Genomic DNA, 17,305 nt, shown 5'->3' on the forward strand with positions numbered 1-17,305 from the left:
TGGAGTTGTTGAATTTGGTGAAACAAGGATAGCTTTTCGATTCCCCTTTTGCAGCCTTGTCTCTAGATTTCATAGGATTTGTTCAGAGAATTAGTTTAGGGTTTAATATAATCTATCGAACCTCCTCTCTACACTTCGTTTTAGAAGTCTTTGTAAGTGTTAAACCCAGAGAATAAATTAAAAAAAACAGAAAAAGGAAATTTAAAAGTTAAAACTTGATGAAATCTTGAATACCTAGCGTAATTCCCCTTGAAGGTTTTCAACAAATCATCGTACCACAAGAATCTATTTTGAACAAAAAAATCACATGTAATTAAAACCTTGGAGTTGTCTTTGTGTTCACACAGTTCGCTTGTTTAGCACATTAGAGGAGGATTTTGTTCAAGAGAGGATAGAGTACCCATGATATTTTATTTTGTGTTGTCTATGGCATAAAACATGTCAACAAGTCAGATAGGCAATAGCATCAAAACAATACAATAGTCATTGCATGCTGACTACAACTCCCAATGGAGTATGACTCTCTATCGAAGAATGCTATCAAACTCAATAACTAATAAGGCCACTCAATTGTAATCACTCAATATAATCATTTTATGTATATTGAATCCCATATCTTTTGCAAAATTTAGTAATTATTGCTATTATGATTATTTATGATGCCTGCTGCTTTTGCTTGGCCTGTGTCTTCCTTTGAAATTTGTTACGCAAGAGCATCTTGCATCACCTAAAAATATTGTGTTTTCTTTTTGCAGTTCCTGAGCCCAACTTGTGCATGCATTTTGTTGTGCAATAGTTTGATGTGCTGTAATGTACCCTTTGTGAAATAAGTTTTAATAATAAATAGTGATAATAAAATAGAAGTACGTAAAAAGTATATAATGCAATGTAGTCAGAACTTAATTAAGATTAATAAATGGTCAAAAGACACAAAATTAAGAGTTGTGACTCCCTAAAACATGAGATGTAAAAGGAGAAGAGTTCATTTGAAGGGGGAGAGGTAGAAAGGAAGAAAGAGCATGTCAATCAAGGAAGGATTAATGGAAGAAGACAGGAATATGAATAAAATAAGGGCAGAAAGGACGAAGGATTGTACACTTTCAAAGGGTGGTAATTAGTGAGAGGTTGCGACTATCAAAGGGCAGGAATTATGAAGGGTTGTACAATTTTAAAGAGTGGTAAATGGGAAAGGTTGTGACGCTTGTCCATTGGGTTTAGCTTGGTTGAAGCAATGAGTTCTCATTGTGGACACCTTGGTTCAAATCCCAAGAGCGACATCTTTGTGGAATTCTAAGTTGACTCTTGGTCTTCTATTGGTTGTATTCGTCTCATTTGTAAGAAGTGGATTCTAAGTTGTGACTCTTGGTCTTCCAATTGTTGTTTCTAGTGTGATTGCTTGAAAGGAGCTTGAATAAGTTGTAATTGTTACTCTTAAGGAGCACCCGATGTAGACGATCTTAATATAAAGGTTGCGACTCTTTTAAAGTGCTGAAATAATGAAGGGTTGTTTTCTTTCAAAAGGTGGTAATTGTGGAAGGTTGTGACTTTTTTAAAAGGGCATAGATTATGAATGGTTACTCTTTAAGCGGGGGTAATTGTGGAAGGTTGGGACTCTTGAAAGGAAAGCCATGATGAAGAAGTTTAACTTATCCCTCACATTGCTAGATATAAAGGGGAGAAGGTTTTATTTGAGGAGGACATCCAAGTGTGGATTAATTTGGGAAAATAATTTGCTATTCTCGAAAGGAAGCAATAGAGGCTTGTGAATAATTCACTGAAAGATGGTTACACTTTCACTAATAATGTATAAGGAGACATCATTCTAAGCATTCAAGCATCACTTATCAATCATCACTCATTGAATCTATGAATTCAACATTCATTCAATCATAATTCACCAATATATCAAATTATCATGTTAACGATAGGATCGATTAATCTGTTCTGTAACTTGTAATAGCGCTTGTGGATATTTTATGTGTCTTTCAAGTTACTATACAAATGAATATATATGTGATATAAAGAGGCATGTCTCTTGAAGAGACATGTCTCTTTAATATATTAACTTACATTTGTTATAGTTATAACACAAGTAATATACCCTTAATATATTATAATGGTTATATAACAAGATACACACACACACACACACACACACACACACACACACACATACTCTTAACATAAGTTAATTATTCCATATATAATATTTGCCATATATTATTTATATATCTCATATATATAATATAATTTATCGGACAGAATTATAACATTAACATATCAAATCAGAGGAAATCATTCAGTCATCCATCAATCATCATTTGGGAATAAATAAATCAAGCAAACTAGCCAACATTCATTTTTCCCATCGACTCAATCAGTATAATATCAATCATTCAAACATCAACAATTCAAGCATCAACAAATCTATCATTCAAACATCATTAAAATCATCAATTATTAAAGCATCAAGTGAAATCTGAAAAGCAAAAGGAAAATCAAGATACAGAGACAGGAATAAATATTAGCATCAGCAATAAAATAAAAAATAGAAATAGATTATAAGTATATAGATGCATAGATATACCTTGCAGAAATTAAGTAATTGCTCATTGTAAGTAACTTAGTTGTATTTCCTTTTAAGAATAATTGCAGGCAAACTCATATAGCAAATCAGGTTTGACTTTATTAGAAATGGATTGAAAATAGGAAGGATAACTGGTCTTCCAAGTTCTGAGTGGTGGAGAACTGACCATTTTTTCATCAAGTATGCCACCCCAATGTAATGGGCACCCTGGAAATGCCCAAGAACTGAACCAACTGCTGAAAGAGATTTTAATGTCTTTGCATAGATTTAAAACCACATAACATGAACAAGAAGGAATTTATGCAAACTGAAGATTGAGCTACCGTTGAAATAATATTGGTTTTCAAACTAATAAAATTAAATACATAGCAAACTCTTCAACTCACTAATTACTCCAGCATTATAACATGATATTCCAGTAATGACTTCCCATCTTGCTGCTATAGGAATATGAACAGTGCCGCGCTATAGTATTGCTATAGTAAAAACTGCCTTCAGTCAGTCCAAGATGCTCATAAAATCATCCTTCCACAATGGCATGAATGATATGAGCAAACACCCAATCTGCCTGTAGCTGGAAATGCGTCCAAGCTGCCTGTTAATACAGCTGATAGCAATGAATTCCAAAGGCCAAACCTCAAGGGAATGACGTCTAGGATGTCACAAGAGAGGATAGACAACCTCTAATGCCAAAAACAGATCTGTAATTCACACATCCATTTTCTTCTCATATCCAACCTCCCTAACAATAGCCACAAGCTTTCCTTTTATTCCTACTTCATAGGGTCGACCACTTTTCACAAGCAATGTGGGATAAATAAAATAAAATAAAAGGCTAACGGACACACAATTGGACAAATGCTAAAGTGGGGACATTACACCCAAGATGCAGCGCTCATGGGCCGAGAGGTCTATGAGCATTCCCCGGCTCCTTGAGGAAGGCAATCTTCATGCTTCTCATCAAATACGCCCTCGTAAGATGGATGGATTGAAGATTTTGCCATGCTCATGGGTAGGGAGGTTAATGAGTGCTTCTGGGTTTGATTGGGGTTGGTGCACCTCCATTCGTGGCCTAGGAGGAGAATGAATGCTCTTGAGCTCAAGGTACTTTCAGGTATGCCAACCCAATATGCAATGATTGTGGCCCAGGAGGTGTATGAGTGCTCTTGGGCTCGAGGGTCTTCCTAAGATGGATGGATGAGGATCCACTTGTGCTCTTACAATACAAGGACAACCATCCTTGAGATTGCAGTTTGCAAACATTTCTAACAAATTGCTAATATATGATATCATGAAATCTTGATATTCGTTGCAAATTTGGATTTATCACACATTCTTACTTCTTAATGCTTAATGATTAAATTGTTTGTAGGACCTAAACCGGGATTATGTTATTTAGAGCAGTATATTATTATATTATATTTGTAAACAAATTGCATTCTTTATCTAAGTTGGAATTGTTGTTTTATGGCAAAAATTGTGAAAATCCAATAAGGGACATTACTTGTGCGCACGCTTAACATGATTGCGTGTTCTTTTACTTTTGTTTGGGCAGTTTTGGGGTGTTTGTGCATTTTATGGTTGTTGGGGTAGCACTGTTTGACCTAGTGCAGACTCTGTTGGTTTGGCTTGTGTCTGCTTGAGTGCATTTCAGGTTGTATGCAGGCTTTGCTTGTGCTGAACACAATGCTAGCCTTGCTTTTGCCCCTGTGCATTTTCACCCTACATGTGCAAGTGCAACACTACTTGCGGAGTTCAACTTTACATTTCTTAGCCACACATGCAGGCACCTTGGAAAGCTCAACAAATGTTAGTATGTCTAAACAATTGGTCAGTGTCAAAGAGCGGCTTTGTCAGACAACAATTACTGGTTTTCATTTTCTGATGACTTGTCAGAATTGGAATGTCAGGGAATTGTCAGTTTCAAATTTACCAAGTTACATCCTGATTGTTCAACTTGCAGATTGCACATCTCTTCCTTGCAGATTTGGATTTCCTCTTATGAATCCATTTATGGCTTTGACTTTCTTCAGTCCTCCATGTCTGTGCAGATCAGATTTAGTGTCAGTAAACTTATTGGGATCCATGATCATTCAAGCAGTTCATCATCTGGAGGATTCAATTTAGATTGAATTAGGTTTTGGCAAGAACCTGAGAAGTGATTGTTTTGTTGAATATCTCAATAAGTATTTCTCACAGGTTGGGGTAACATAGTGTTATTGGGCTTAATTTTAGGTGGGCAATTTTTTTTTTTTGTTGTAAGTATATTGTTTTTATGTCCCATCTCCATTGTTGTTCCCATTCACTTGTATGAGGAAAACACTCTTGTGCAAAGGTACATAATCATAGATGAGCAAAGATTCATAGTTTGTAATCTGGAGGATGCCAACTTCTTTTCCCCAGAAAATGTCAAACAGAAGATTGGTCTCAACTTCTATATATAAATTATTTCCTTCCTAGAATCACAACTTCTTGTATTTCTTCACAAAGACAAAATGCTGAGAATTCAATATCTAAAAATTAGAAATATCTAATAATATTAAAAAATCTATGGCCCCTTATCTACTATTGTATGGTCATATCATCAACCGGTTCTTCAAAATTATTTTCTATTAGTTCCTAATCACATCCAATCCCTAACTATTTGCAAATTTCTAAATAAATTGCCTTACATTCTACAAAATTGGCTATGGCAAAAAAACACTTGTGTTTTTCATTTCTAACATGATGTAGGGAGGAGGAGTTCTAGCTCTTGAAGGCTATCATCAATTTCTGCGTTGACTGTTTTCTTCCTTGTAGTTTTAAGAAATTAAAATTAATTGACTTTCACAAGACTTACTTATTTTTTACAGCCTGATCTTGAATTTTGTTAAATATATTTAATAAAGATATCTATGTCTGCCATATTGCTTGTTATGGCCCAAACCTTGTGCAAAAATAGTATGAGATCTAGGTTGCCTTTTGAAGTACATTAAAATTTAACTTATTCTTGCCACCAATTAGAGTGCTCCATTTATATATGGATGCACTCTAGTTACCTTATTTTCTTTATTTGCAAAAGAAATCTTCATGAAATTTGATTTAACAGTGCAAGATGACATTAGATAATTATCCTTATTGGAGATATTTTGTTCTAACTTCTTTTATCATATATGTTTTACAACTGTAATGTGTAATGTAGCTTTATATCTACAGCCTGTACTCAGTGCTTCTGTTTTGGCGGAGATGATGAGGCCTGATGGATCTTCTGCCATCTCTGTTTTGGGTGGAGATTCTTTATCAGCTGAGTTGGCACATGAGTTGATGGGCATACAGGTGAGCTCTTTCCTTGCATGAACCATGTATTTGCATGCTCTGCCTAAATTTCATGCTGTTGTTGGACTCTTGATATGATTGCTTCCTTTTGACAATTCTGCATACTCAGATCAACATTATTTCAGAGTATATTGTGCTAACATTTTCCTTTCGTTTGTCCATGCAAGGGCACATTCTAGCTTGGTGTTTTCCTTGCATCGGTCTGCCATGTAATTTTGCTTGTAACGGAGGGCCTTCATGATATCAGTCTTTGGAGACTTATGCTGACAGTAAGGCCTATGCCTTCATTCTTTTGGGTTCTTAATATACTTTGCTCAGTATTTCTCATTGTTCAAGCTTATTTTTTAAAAGATACTAGAATTTGACTTCATACAATTTAAGATCAAACAAGTGCATCACAATTATTTCATGAATTTCTTAGTCCTTTTGTAGCTAGGTAAGGAAATCGTTACCCAAAGAATAATGCAAAAAATTTATCACAAAATTAGGCAAGACAAGGACACAAGTTGATAAGGTGGATGGAAGATTCTTCACAGGCATAAGAAATGAGATGATGACATTTAAAAAAAGTAAATCCATCTAGACCTCCCTAGCAATTACACGAATATAAATGGACACAATAAAAGTTGAAATGCATATTTCTTCTCTTTCAGAATGAAAAGAGTGTCTCACCTTAATGTAGGGAACTTGATCCATAAAGTTTATGGATAGTCTTTTGGAGGAATCCCCAATATGAATTCTTTATTCATTAATTTGTTGTTTTCTAGATTTATGTATCATATGAAAAACATGGAAAGAGCTTTTTAATAGAGATAGGCATTTTCATATTATCAATATACGCTCGTGTATTTAGTTGTAAGTAACTTGTAATAACATGGCATTAATGAGTAATTAGAAACAACCAACACAAGCAGAAGATAGCTCGAGATTTATCTTGGAGGAATCCAACGTGGGGAAAACTCCAGATTAATAATTTACTGTTAGAATCAGGTGTACAAGAATGCTTCCTTTTCAAGGTCTTCTAACATCAGTTTTCTACTTACATTCTCTCGTTTGCATCTAATTTAGTTCAACTCCAGTGTGTCCACATGCAATAACACAATCCTCAAAATCCATGGCAATGCATTTCTACCTTTAATTACCAATAATTCCTAGACCAGCATGATTGAAATGCAATTCTTTCAAGTAGTTTTTCTCTTATTGATCCTTCCTTGGTTTCTTCCAATTAGAAGGATTATCTAGTACATACCTAAATGGGTATATTTTTGCTAGATCATTAGTATGAGTAAGCAAGGCTGAATTGGAACAACACCCATGGGTAGGGATGGGAGTGCAGCTTCAACTCAGTGGAGGTTTCAGTTCTGGGGGAATAATAGTTTTATGAGAATGATTTATCTGCTAAGTTTTCTTTAGTAAAATATTTTAAAGAAATTCTGAGAACTACCTTTTCAGTCTTTAAGGGTGGCCTGATTTGATTTCTGTAGTCTATCAGATTTCCCAAGGACCATAACAATGACTGTTTAAAATATTACACTTACGCCAGATGATTGGCAAAAATGACAAAACGCTGCTATATATAATTGCCAAAGCAAAAACAACACAGCTGAAGTAAAAATGGTGCTCTTCTGAAGGTAGCAGATTTTTTGACAGTTCCACAAATTTGGTGCCTCTATAAATGTTGGATGGCTTTCAAATCTAATAGTCCTTCACATTTATTTGGCTACAGCTACATCTGGCAGTTTTGACCAAATAAGTGACAGTAACACAACTTTGGCAGTGATGTGCTGATGTTTCAAGCTCCTTTGTAAGTGCACTTTTTTTTGTGGGGGGAGGGTGGGGGAGGAGCTATTTAAATGGCTCATTTTATTTTGATGCACCATTTTTTCTAGAATTTGCAATTTGTTGCAAGTGTTATTGCACAATTCTTGTATTGTGACATTTTAAGGCTTCATTTGACTGTACATAGGCTACTTTTCAAGTGCCTTTTTTTTAAAGAAAGTGCATGTTTTATTTGTGTTTTTGGTAATGCTTCTATTTATTTGTATTCATTGTGATTACAACTTGTTTTCACCATTGTACCCATAATTAACAATTGTAGACTTAGAGCATCAAAATCAAATACACTTCGTTTTTATGGAAGTGGCAATTGTAATTGCATTAAGGACAAAGTGTGAAGTCATATATGCTAGGATTTTTTTTTTTGATTGAGTAATTTGGGGGTGTGTTTGTGTGATTGAGCTAATTTTCTCTATGTTGAGTTTTCATTTGTGCTCTTCTAAATCTGTCATGGCCATCCTAAGTTTCTTTACTCAACTCCTTACAATTATGCAATTTGGGAGCAAAATGTCTAGAGTTTCTTGATGCATGAAGGGTATACCTCTCACATAGTTTGTATATTTTCTAACACTGAAGGATCGTAAAGAAAATATGGCATGGCTTAGTGAATATATAACTGGGATGTTTGCATACATTTGCTTCTTTTGATCATCTTTTTCACATTGGCAAGTTTGATATGTTGGGGCTTGGGTGATATGCAGCTACAGTCTTTGTAGGAAGAGTTTCTGTGAAAGTCTTCATTTGATGAAATGTGGTGAGTAGTGACTGTTGTAGTACAATAGGCATAGTGTTGACATATGATAATGATCTTTCTGGTATTTTGTACATCATGTATTGAATCACTTGCTGTAATAAAATGGCAACAATTGCAAGATATTTGGAAGAAGAACTCACAACTGTATATGAGTTGTCACAATTTGTGAAAAGAGAGCACATGTCGTAGAATTGGGCAATATGCAACAAGATTTGAGGACACAATAATGTCTTGGAATATGGCACTAGATAATACAACTAGTTAGGAATAATTGGTGTAGTGGTGGTGGTTATGTTGATAACATGTTTATATATCCACAATCTAAATGTTGTAGCTTTTAATTTATAGTGTATAGTAATGGTAAAGTATACAAGGTGATTTTCAATGTGGAGGTATCTGGCATGGTGTTAAATGTGCTACAATGGTGTCATGAGGTTGGAATATAGCTACATCACTCTTGGTATTCCATAAGTTCGTTGGCTAGTATGACAATTTGAAGATCCATGAATATGGCTATATGTATCAGTTTGTATGAATGCCCCCAAGGTTACAAACTCGGTCACTCATGCTAGACATTGAAGACATTTGTACATTGTTGGTGTGTTACAATTAGGAGGATTGCAGAAGAAGCGTATGCTACAGATAGAGACTTTGTAGAATGTTTCAAAAGATCATGTTTTATTGAATTGGCGTTGATTCAAAACAAGAACTATGAAATAATTTTTTCTTTGGAAAGGTTTTCCCATATAAAATCTGTTTCTTATGTTATCTTGTAGATGAATAATGTTTCATATACTTTTGTATATGCAATGAGATAGACTAATGGAAATGAAGCGCAAAGCCGCCGTACTTCGACTTTGACAAACATTGACCCTCAGACCTTTTTGGATTTTGACAATTCGTAGAAATCAGAAATGAAGAGCCACAAAGATTTTTTTAGATCTGTAATAAGTAGTGGGTCATATAGGGCTAGACACACAAAAGGGAGGGGGCTCAAGAAAAATTTAACATGGTGAGAATGAGTCCCAACACTCTTCATTATCATGTCAAACGCCGTTGGGCACTCGGGTCAAGTCACATGTGAAATTGCATTGGGAAAGGGGCATTTGAACAGAATCTGGAATAAATGTTGTTTCACCTCAGCAGTTCACTCATGACACAGTACTTTTTGGACAAGCGAATTGAGAGAAGCTTATTAAATCAAAGATGTAATAGAAAAATACACAAAGGTCTCTGTCCAAGCTATCAACACAGATTAATAAAAAATCGGCACTCTACCAAGTATTTGGGCATCCCTTTATTCCTTGGGGCTAACAGAGCAACCCTACAGGACAATCACTTGGAAACATGCAGAAATTGGTGGATCTCACGGAAAGGCAAGTGGCTTTTGCTAGTAGGAAAGATACTGATGCTGAATCAGTCATTTCAGCCATGCTAATTTACTCAATCTTGTGCCTCATAATCCTTGGCAATATAATTTAGATTCAGAGAAATTTGATTTGGTTGTAGCCCAAAGGTAAATGGTGGTATTGGGTTGTGCACATGTGCACTACAGAATAGGGAATTGGGGGCTCAGTTGAAATGTTGTATGTTTGTTAAATCCAATTCAAAGTGGGTAAGAATATTGGAACAAAAATATATGAATTCACTCAAACCCTTTAGACAGCTCACAGCTATTGAACGCCATGTTGTAATCTAGAGATTTGATTACTAATCATATCGCATGGGAAGTTGGAAATGGGTTATCAGCCAGTTTTTTGTGCGACTTGAGAACGGCTTTTAAATGCCAAGTAATATGGTTGATTGAAGCAAGGAAAGTTTTATCTGGAACTTGGCTAACAAAGGTTAGAGCTCACATAATTAAAAATCCTGCAATGGCTTGAATGAATGCGCATGGAAATACATCATAGTGGTTGGCATACCAGAAGCACAGTCACAATTATCAAAGGTCGAACTCTTCGATAGAAAAGTTTTTATTAAGGAGTCACCTGATTCAACCAAATGGAGCTGCTCTAAAACAGGAAACTACACAACTAAGTTGGGCTATACAGTAGCTAATACCACATCACCTAGAAAGGATGAGCTGATAACTTTATGTTAAGAAAAAATTGCATTTCAAAGACAAATACTTAATCGGCTACCATTAATGAGGAAATCCTTACGATTGACAAGCTTGAATGCTTTGGCATTTGTGGTCCATTGAAGTATGTCCTCTGCAAAACTGCAGGTGAGATTGCAAATCACCTACTCGTTTGCTGTTCCTTCAAATGGTGGCAATGGTTTTGTGTGAGGCTTGGGTGGTAAGTTAACGCCATCCATGTAATTAACACACAAACCTATCTTGGAAAGATATCAAAGAGAAATGACTATCTGAAATCGAAGATGAATAATATAAAAACTCATATCCACAAAACAAGATTACCTTTGAAAGGGCTATTTATGCTAGATCAATCATAAGGGCCAACATGTGACCAATATCTCTGTCATCTTAAACTAAAGTAAAATAATCGAAACAATGACTGAGAAGATCAATGACTTATTAATGCCCAATCATTACAAATAAAATCAACCAGAAGGAAGAAAGAAAATGCTTTGATAAGAGAGACAATTGAATCTTGATACATGCTTGTGATTAAGTCCAAATCGAAGAACTAATACTATTTAGGTATAAGCAGCAATCAATAGCATTCAACTCTTATAGAATAAATTAAAAGGAGATAAACAGCGATGAAAAAAATACCTCAGTGACAATGTCTACAAGGAAGATTAGATTTGTATTATCCGACTCAATGTTTAAATGTTTAATTAAATAAAGAAAACTAATGATACAAATGACAAATAATGATTGTAATGAAAGATGGTGACAAAGAATCGTAAGATGTGCCTGTTGCAAGCATGACTTATGATCCCAATGCAAGATATATGGAGCACATAACCATCTCTCGAAAGGGCATGGAAGATTAATATTGAAAAGCAGCACCATGACAGGAAAATAGAAAGGTTCAGAACAGTTTCAATGATACTGTGTGACTGAACAATCAATTACTAAAGTAACAGCGCAGTTGTCTATCTCTCAGCAGCTATCAATAAACTGCAAGACAAGGGATAAGCTCTTGTATAAATGTTTATTTCCTCTGTAACGGGTATGTATAGCATTTAGTAAATGATTGATGGACATGCTAAGCACATACATATAAATAAATATTATAATCTTATACAACAGCCGTATTCAATCTTATTTACCATTTGGCTTGTATAAATCCATGCAATGCCTATCTGTCCCAAGGTAGGGTAGAGATCAGCGACCCCGAGCCCCTTGCGGGGATAGTCTCAAGAAAGGCTAAAGGGCTTGGATCTGTAAACTTTGAGGGAGCCCATTGCAGTTGGTAGCTAGGCAACTTGGATAATGCCTACTCCTCCCGACTTTGAACTGGATTAGTAATAAGGTTGGATATGAGTGTTAATGAATATACAGATAACTCATTATGGTTAAATAAAAATAGGTGTTTTAAACTTCAAATGTCTTATATCCTTTAGCCTGAGACATAAATACCAAGTTTGTGTTAAATTGGTAGTAATTGAGACTGAACCCAATTAGGGGACATTAACAGTTCTGTTCTAGAGTTATAGAGAAATCTCAAAGGAAAATGCTAGGCCATGTGGAAGGGTAGGATAGCAAGAATGAATGAATATTCAAAAAAAGAGTCGTGGGGGACAAATAGGACAGATAGGCTGCTAAATGGAAAGTGCATAGTGCGAGGAGGTCTTGTGCTCAGCCAAATAGGGGAGTTGCGCAAAGGCTCTATTTTATCCTCATGTGATTGAGAATAATAGAGAGAGGCCTTGTAAAGAGACAAAATGGAGATCTATTGTAGTAGGAATGTTTTGTTGAAATTAAGAATGTAGATGGGTCAGTTTTAATAGAATTCAAGAAGAGGGTTTACAATGGGAAAATGCTAAGTTATTTATTCTGTTATTGGTTATGGCTCAGGGGCTAGGCTCGTGGATGTGGTCCAAAAGAAGTTTGTTTTGGGTTCATTCATACAAAAACATATTTATAGAAATTCTCAAAGCAACTAAATTATTCTTTGAAAAGTAAACTATAAAATTTTCCATAATAGATAATTAATTAATTAATATGTTTAATGCCTCTTTTCAATTGATACTACTCATGAAAAGTAAACACTAATTGTTTTACTTATAACTTTTTAATCCTTAATAGTGTTTTTGAACAATATGCTTTTTATTGTCTATTGAAAAGACAGACGTTTTAAAATTTTTTTTAGTCCACTGACATGATTTCCAAAGGGTTATCTTTGCTATGCTTGGCTGATAATGGATGTCCTACCAACCATCACCTTTGAATTGCACTCGTCCATCATCACTCATGGCACCTGTGTGAAGGCTATCTACCATCTCTCTATGGGAGAAAATAAAGTTTTCCTTGTGGTCATTTGAGTATGGATTGGAAGTGATGGAGAATATTGACCTATCATAATATCTATGATCTCGAAATCACAAACCATTCACAAGCTTGTAAAAGTAGATAGATGGGAGAGGCCAAAGAAACACTATTTGATTTTGCTCCAAAAAGTTACAGGTTTGATCTGGGTTACTGCAGATCTTGTTGCACTTGTTTTGGTTTTGACTATGCTCATTCAAGCCAAATCCATAGTCATTTTTATGCCCCTAAATGACTCCTCGACCATCTCAAACCAGATCCAGAACTAGGTGTGGATTGAACCCAGATCCAAAGCCACTGGCTAATGAACAAATAACATAGGGGAAATGTATAATAGGAATTGTAGGCTTGTTGAAACTGCCCGACTATATTTTGTGTGGTAGAAATGAATTGCAATTTATCAATCAGGAAATAAAGATTAGGGGAAAGTTTTGTATTCTTTTGAACAAGTGAATAAATTGTATGGATACCAAATCAGGAGTGAAGGCCCCACTGTATGTTGTATTCTTTTAACTATGTTCCCCAGGGATGCATACCCAGCCTAAAACCAGGAGTTTCGGAAACGGGGACGTTCCGAGGATGGGGGGACGGGTATGGGACATCCCTTAGCCATCCCCAAAAAGGGCAAATTACCAGGGGAAGTCCCCGAAACTTGGGGACGGCTGGGAAAAAAAGGGGGACGGCTGGGAAAAAAAGGGGGACGGCTGGCTGTCCCCGGTATGGAAAGGGGACGCCTAGACGTCCCCCAACTGTATTGGGTACGGCAAGCCGTCACCAATTTTTTTTTAAAAAAAAATTCTTAATTTTTTTTCTTAGTTTAAATTTTTTTATTTTTTAATGCAAAAAAATCAAAAAGTGAATATAAAAAAATAATTTTAAAGCTCCTTAACAGGTTGCTGAGGTGGGCCCCACCCCTCCAAATCCGGCAAAGGCAGAATAGGAACAGCAGTCTGCTTCATTTTTCTATGTTATGCTTTTTATGTTGAACATCAACATTATTATGATACATTGATACTTATTACTTTATGGCAGTCCTCTAGCGTTTGGGCGTATAGCTTTAGGCATATTTAGATTTAGATTTTCAGATTTATCATGTTTATCATTATGATATTGTTCACTGATATTGATATGCATTTTGACAATTGAGCACTGAAATCGGATATTATTTCCTAGATGGCATTCAAATGTTGTATGTTATGGTTTTATAGCGTTCAGATAACATGCTTTGTGCTTAGTTTCATATGAATGACATGTATATTTGCAAATTTCAGTGTATATTTTAAAATTTCCCTATATATATAGCCGTCCCCCTTTGCCGCCCCCTCCAATCCCCAAAATCGCCAAAAAATTTTGCCGTCCCGGAAACCCTTATTGCCGTCCCCTGCCGTTCCTGTACCGGAAACTTGGGGGAACATAGTTTTTGAAGTAGTACAAATGCTCAAAACTAGGGGAAGCCAAATACATTGTCTCATCCACCATTTAAGCAAACATGCCAACATGATTGTAAATACATGAAACAGATAATTGTGTCTTCTTGTGGAAGTATCATTACGATTCTACTTATCACTGTTGAAAATTGGACAAAGTTTCGGAACAAAATCAAAGATTCATAGATAATGTTAAAAAACATAATTGAAAATTCACAATTAGGTTTGACAGAAATATTTTATCAATCAATATCGTGGTCACAACATTAAACATATTTCCTAGATAATCCACATGAACTACATTATGGATTTGTAACTCTAGCGGTAGCGCAAGTTTATAAGCTATGCCACCTATTCTTTCTTGAATTTCAAACCTGTTTGTAAACTTTCATATGAAGTAGTCTATTGAAAATGCTTACATAAAACAAGGAAGCTTTATTGCTCAGACACTGTATGGCTTAGGGTTTTCATTAAATTTGCCAGATTTCACGTTAATAAATATTTTTGGAGCACCTGGTCACCTAGTTGTACAACTTCTACAGCTACCTGTTGCCATAGTTTGAGTGACAGCCTGAGGGCTTGGAGGTTGCATCCCTTTGTCGAGCTTGTTCTATATTAGGCATAAAATTAAGTAGTTAACGCTTGGAGGAAGTAAATGCTAAGAATCCCATAAAAGTTAAAATATCAGTTGCTTATTTTAATGTTTAGGTTGTTTTAATAACCATACCCCTGTCATTCCCAAAATTTGAAAGTATTTTTACTGTCCCCAAAACTGCATCCAAGCATCTCCCATTCCAGAGACTCAGAGAAACACTAATAATTTATTGTCATCCAAAACATTGAGGAAAAAATTGCTGCCCTCATAACACATTTGCCTGTTTAGAAATCTCGGGGAAACATGTAATCTCTATAAAATGTAAAAAAAGAAAATTGAAATCCCAGATAATCATCACCTATCATTAGTAATGATGTTATTTGGAATTCCATGCTCAGAATGATTGTAATTCTGGAAACTTTTGGACAAAGTCAAAGATTTTACACAATATGGTAATACCTAAGTAAGTGCTTGAAACTTGTTCCCATCTTGTATGCTTTTTGCAATGTGTTCTGGCATCAATCTATCAGTCTTAAATTCACTTAGACGTTTCTGTTCCGTCACAGATCTAATGCAAATTACTTAGATGGTTTTCATCCAGTGGTGTGAACCTGCTTTTTTGGACCAGCTGTAGTAAAATAATTTAATAACGCAATTAGAATGTTTTTTTAGGACTTCCTTTAGATTTCTACATGGTTCCCAGCACAAGTATATGTTTGGAACACCTGTACAATTTCGCATTAGCCAATCACTAGCATAGAGAAGTTTAGTTTCATGAAAGAAGGTGCTTTAGGAATCATAAAATCTTCTAAGCGTTCTTACAACAGAGCTTTCAACAAATTGAACAAAATTATGTTACAACATTGGTCAGTTCAGTCAATAGGTCACTATCCATAAACATGGATTGCCTTTCTTTTCCGTTTGAAGCGTTCTAAAATAATGTTTTTGACAAACATATCTTTCTTTGGAGAAAAAGAAATACTTTTGTAATTCAATTGACAAACCCTTCATGGTGTAATATACCCATTTCATTGACATGAACACCAAATACATTGAATATATTACTGGAAAAAGAGACGAGCGAACTTCTAAATTCTGTAAAAGCTTTCAATTTTTTATAAAGATTAAATTGTTCATATTGATTACTATCTCACTTCCTGAACAATACCATTGCTCCTGAACTGTGGAATTTTATTTTAATCAATGTTTTGGATCAAACACCACAATCCACACATGAAATATCAAAGAAAATTTAAAGTGTAAATTCTTTGTCTGCAATAAAACCCATTATAAACAGTGCAGTTTGACTATTGTCTCTGCAGTCTTAGCTGACTGGTCCGATGTAATTAAATTTAGCTACTCAAACCCATCTTTGTGCAACATGACCCAACACAAACATGTAATTTGCAAATTCCCATTCCAACTCACTGTCTGTTATACCTAAATATTAGAACAATATATATAGGAGCAAATAAGGAAATTCAGCAGGATAAAAACAAAAGGTTTGGGGAACGCTGGGGAACACATAGAACTAAGCTGCAAGTTAAAACTATTAACATCCAATTGACTTCACAGTTAATGAGAAAATTAGCTTTGGAGCAACATGCTATTAACTATGTGCAAAATTTTGCTGGCTTGTACAAAGCAGTGATTCCAAAAATCTCTTGGAAATCTGAGAGCTATGTACAAAAATGTTGAGTTGCCATAATATTTTTACCAGATTATACCTAATCTATAAGTGTTGCATTAAATTGTTCTTCGATCAGGGAGGAGGATGAAATGCATGTGAAGTAGTTGTAATTGTACCGTAGGTACCCTTGATAAAACTTTATTTTCAACGTTTCAATGTTTTACCTTTGAGAGAGAGAGATGGTAAAACTAACCTTTAAAGGAGGGTGAATGCACGATTTCAAATGATAATAATAGAGTAACATAAAAAATGCAGGCCAACATTATGTCATAGCAAAAGATATTTGTTTTTGGTCAAGTGATGAAAAATGTCTTCTAATATATCATTTGAACTTCAGTTTCCTTTGAATATTCAATAAGTTTGGGACTGTAATACCATTTGCAGGTTGATATGCTTAAGCAGGGGATACCTGATCCATCTATGTTGTTGAGTTCCTCTTCAACTGGAGTGGGGTCATATTCACAAGGTTCTAGTGCAACTTCTGACAAAGAAGAACGTGACAGTTTGCAGGATGATTCAACTGAGTTTCTAGCTGATCCAGTGTTCATCCACACAAAGTTTGTATTAGATCTTGTGCTATTCATTCTATGATAACACATTAGCACAGTTTGAGGTGTAGCTTATTTATATCAATATACT

At 35.2% G+C, this 17,305-nt stretch overlaps 1 protein-coding gene across 2 annotated transcripts in view; it reads left to right on the plus strand.

Annotated features, from left to right (window-relative positions):
* LOC149541949 (uncharacterized) overlaps positions 1–17,305 on the plus strand; it is a 34,712-nt gene that overhangs the window by 16,309 nt on the left and 1,098 nt on the right. For both annotated transcript variants that reach the window (XM_089796997.1, XM_089796998.1), the window contains exons 4-6: positions 5,783–5,902; positions 6,082–6,171; positions 17,051–17,223. In XM_089796997.1, the coding sequence (XP_089653123.1) occupies positions 5,783–5,902; positions 6,082–6,171; positions 17,051–17,223 (383 nt within the window). The remainder of the gene's footprint in view (positions 1–5,782; positions 5,903–6,081; positions 6,172–17,050; positions 17,224–17,305) is intronic.

The sequence above is a fragment of the Cupressus sempervirens genome, chromosome 8 (genome assembly GCF_028749045.1).
Source record: "Cupressus sempervirens isolate cs-2001-9-10 chromosome 8, ASM2874904v1, whole genome shotgun sequence".
NCBI lineage: Eukaryota > Viridiplantae > Streptophyta > Pinopsida > Cupressales > Cupressaceae > Cupressus > Cupressus sempervirens.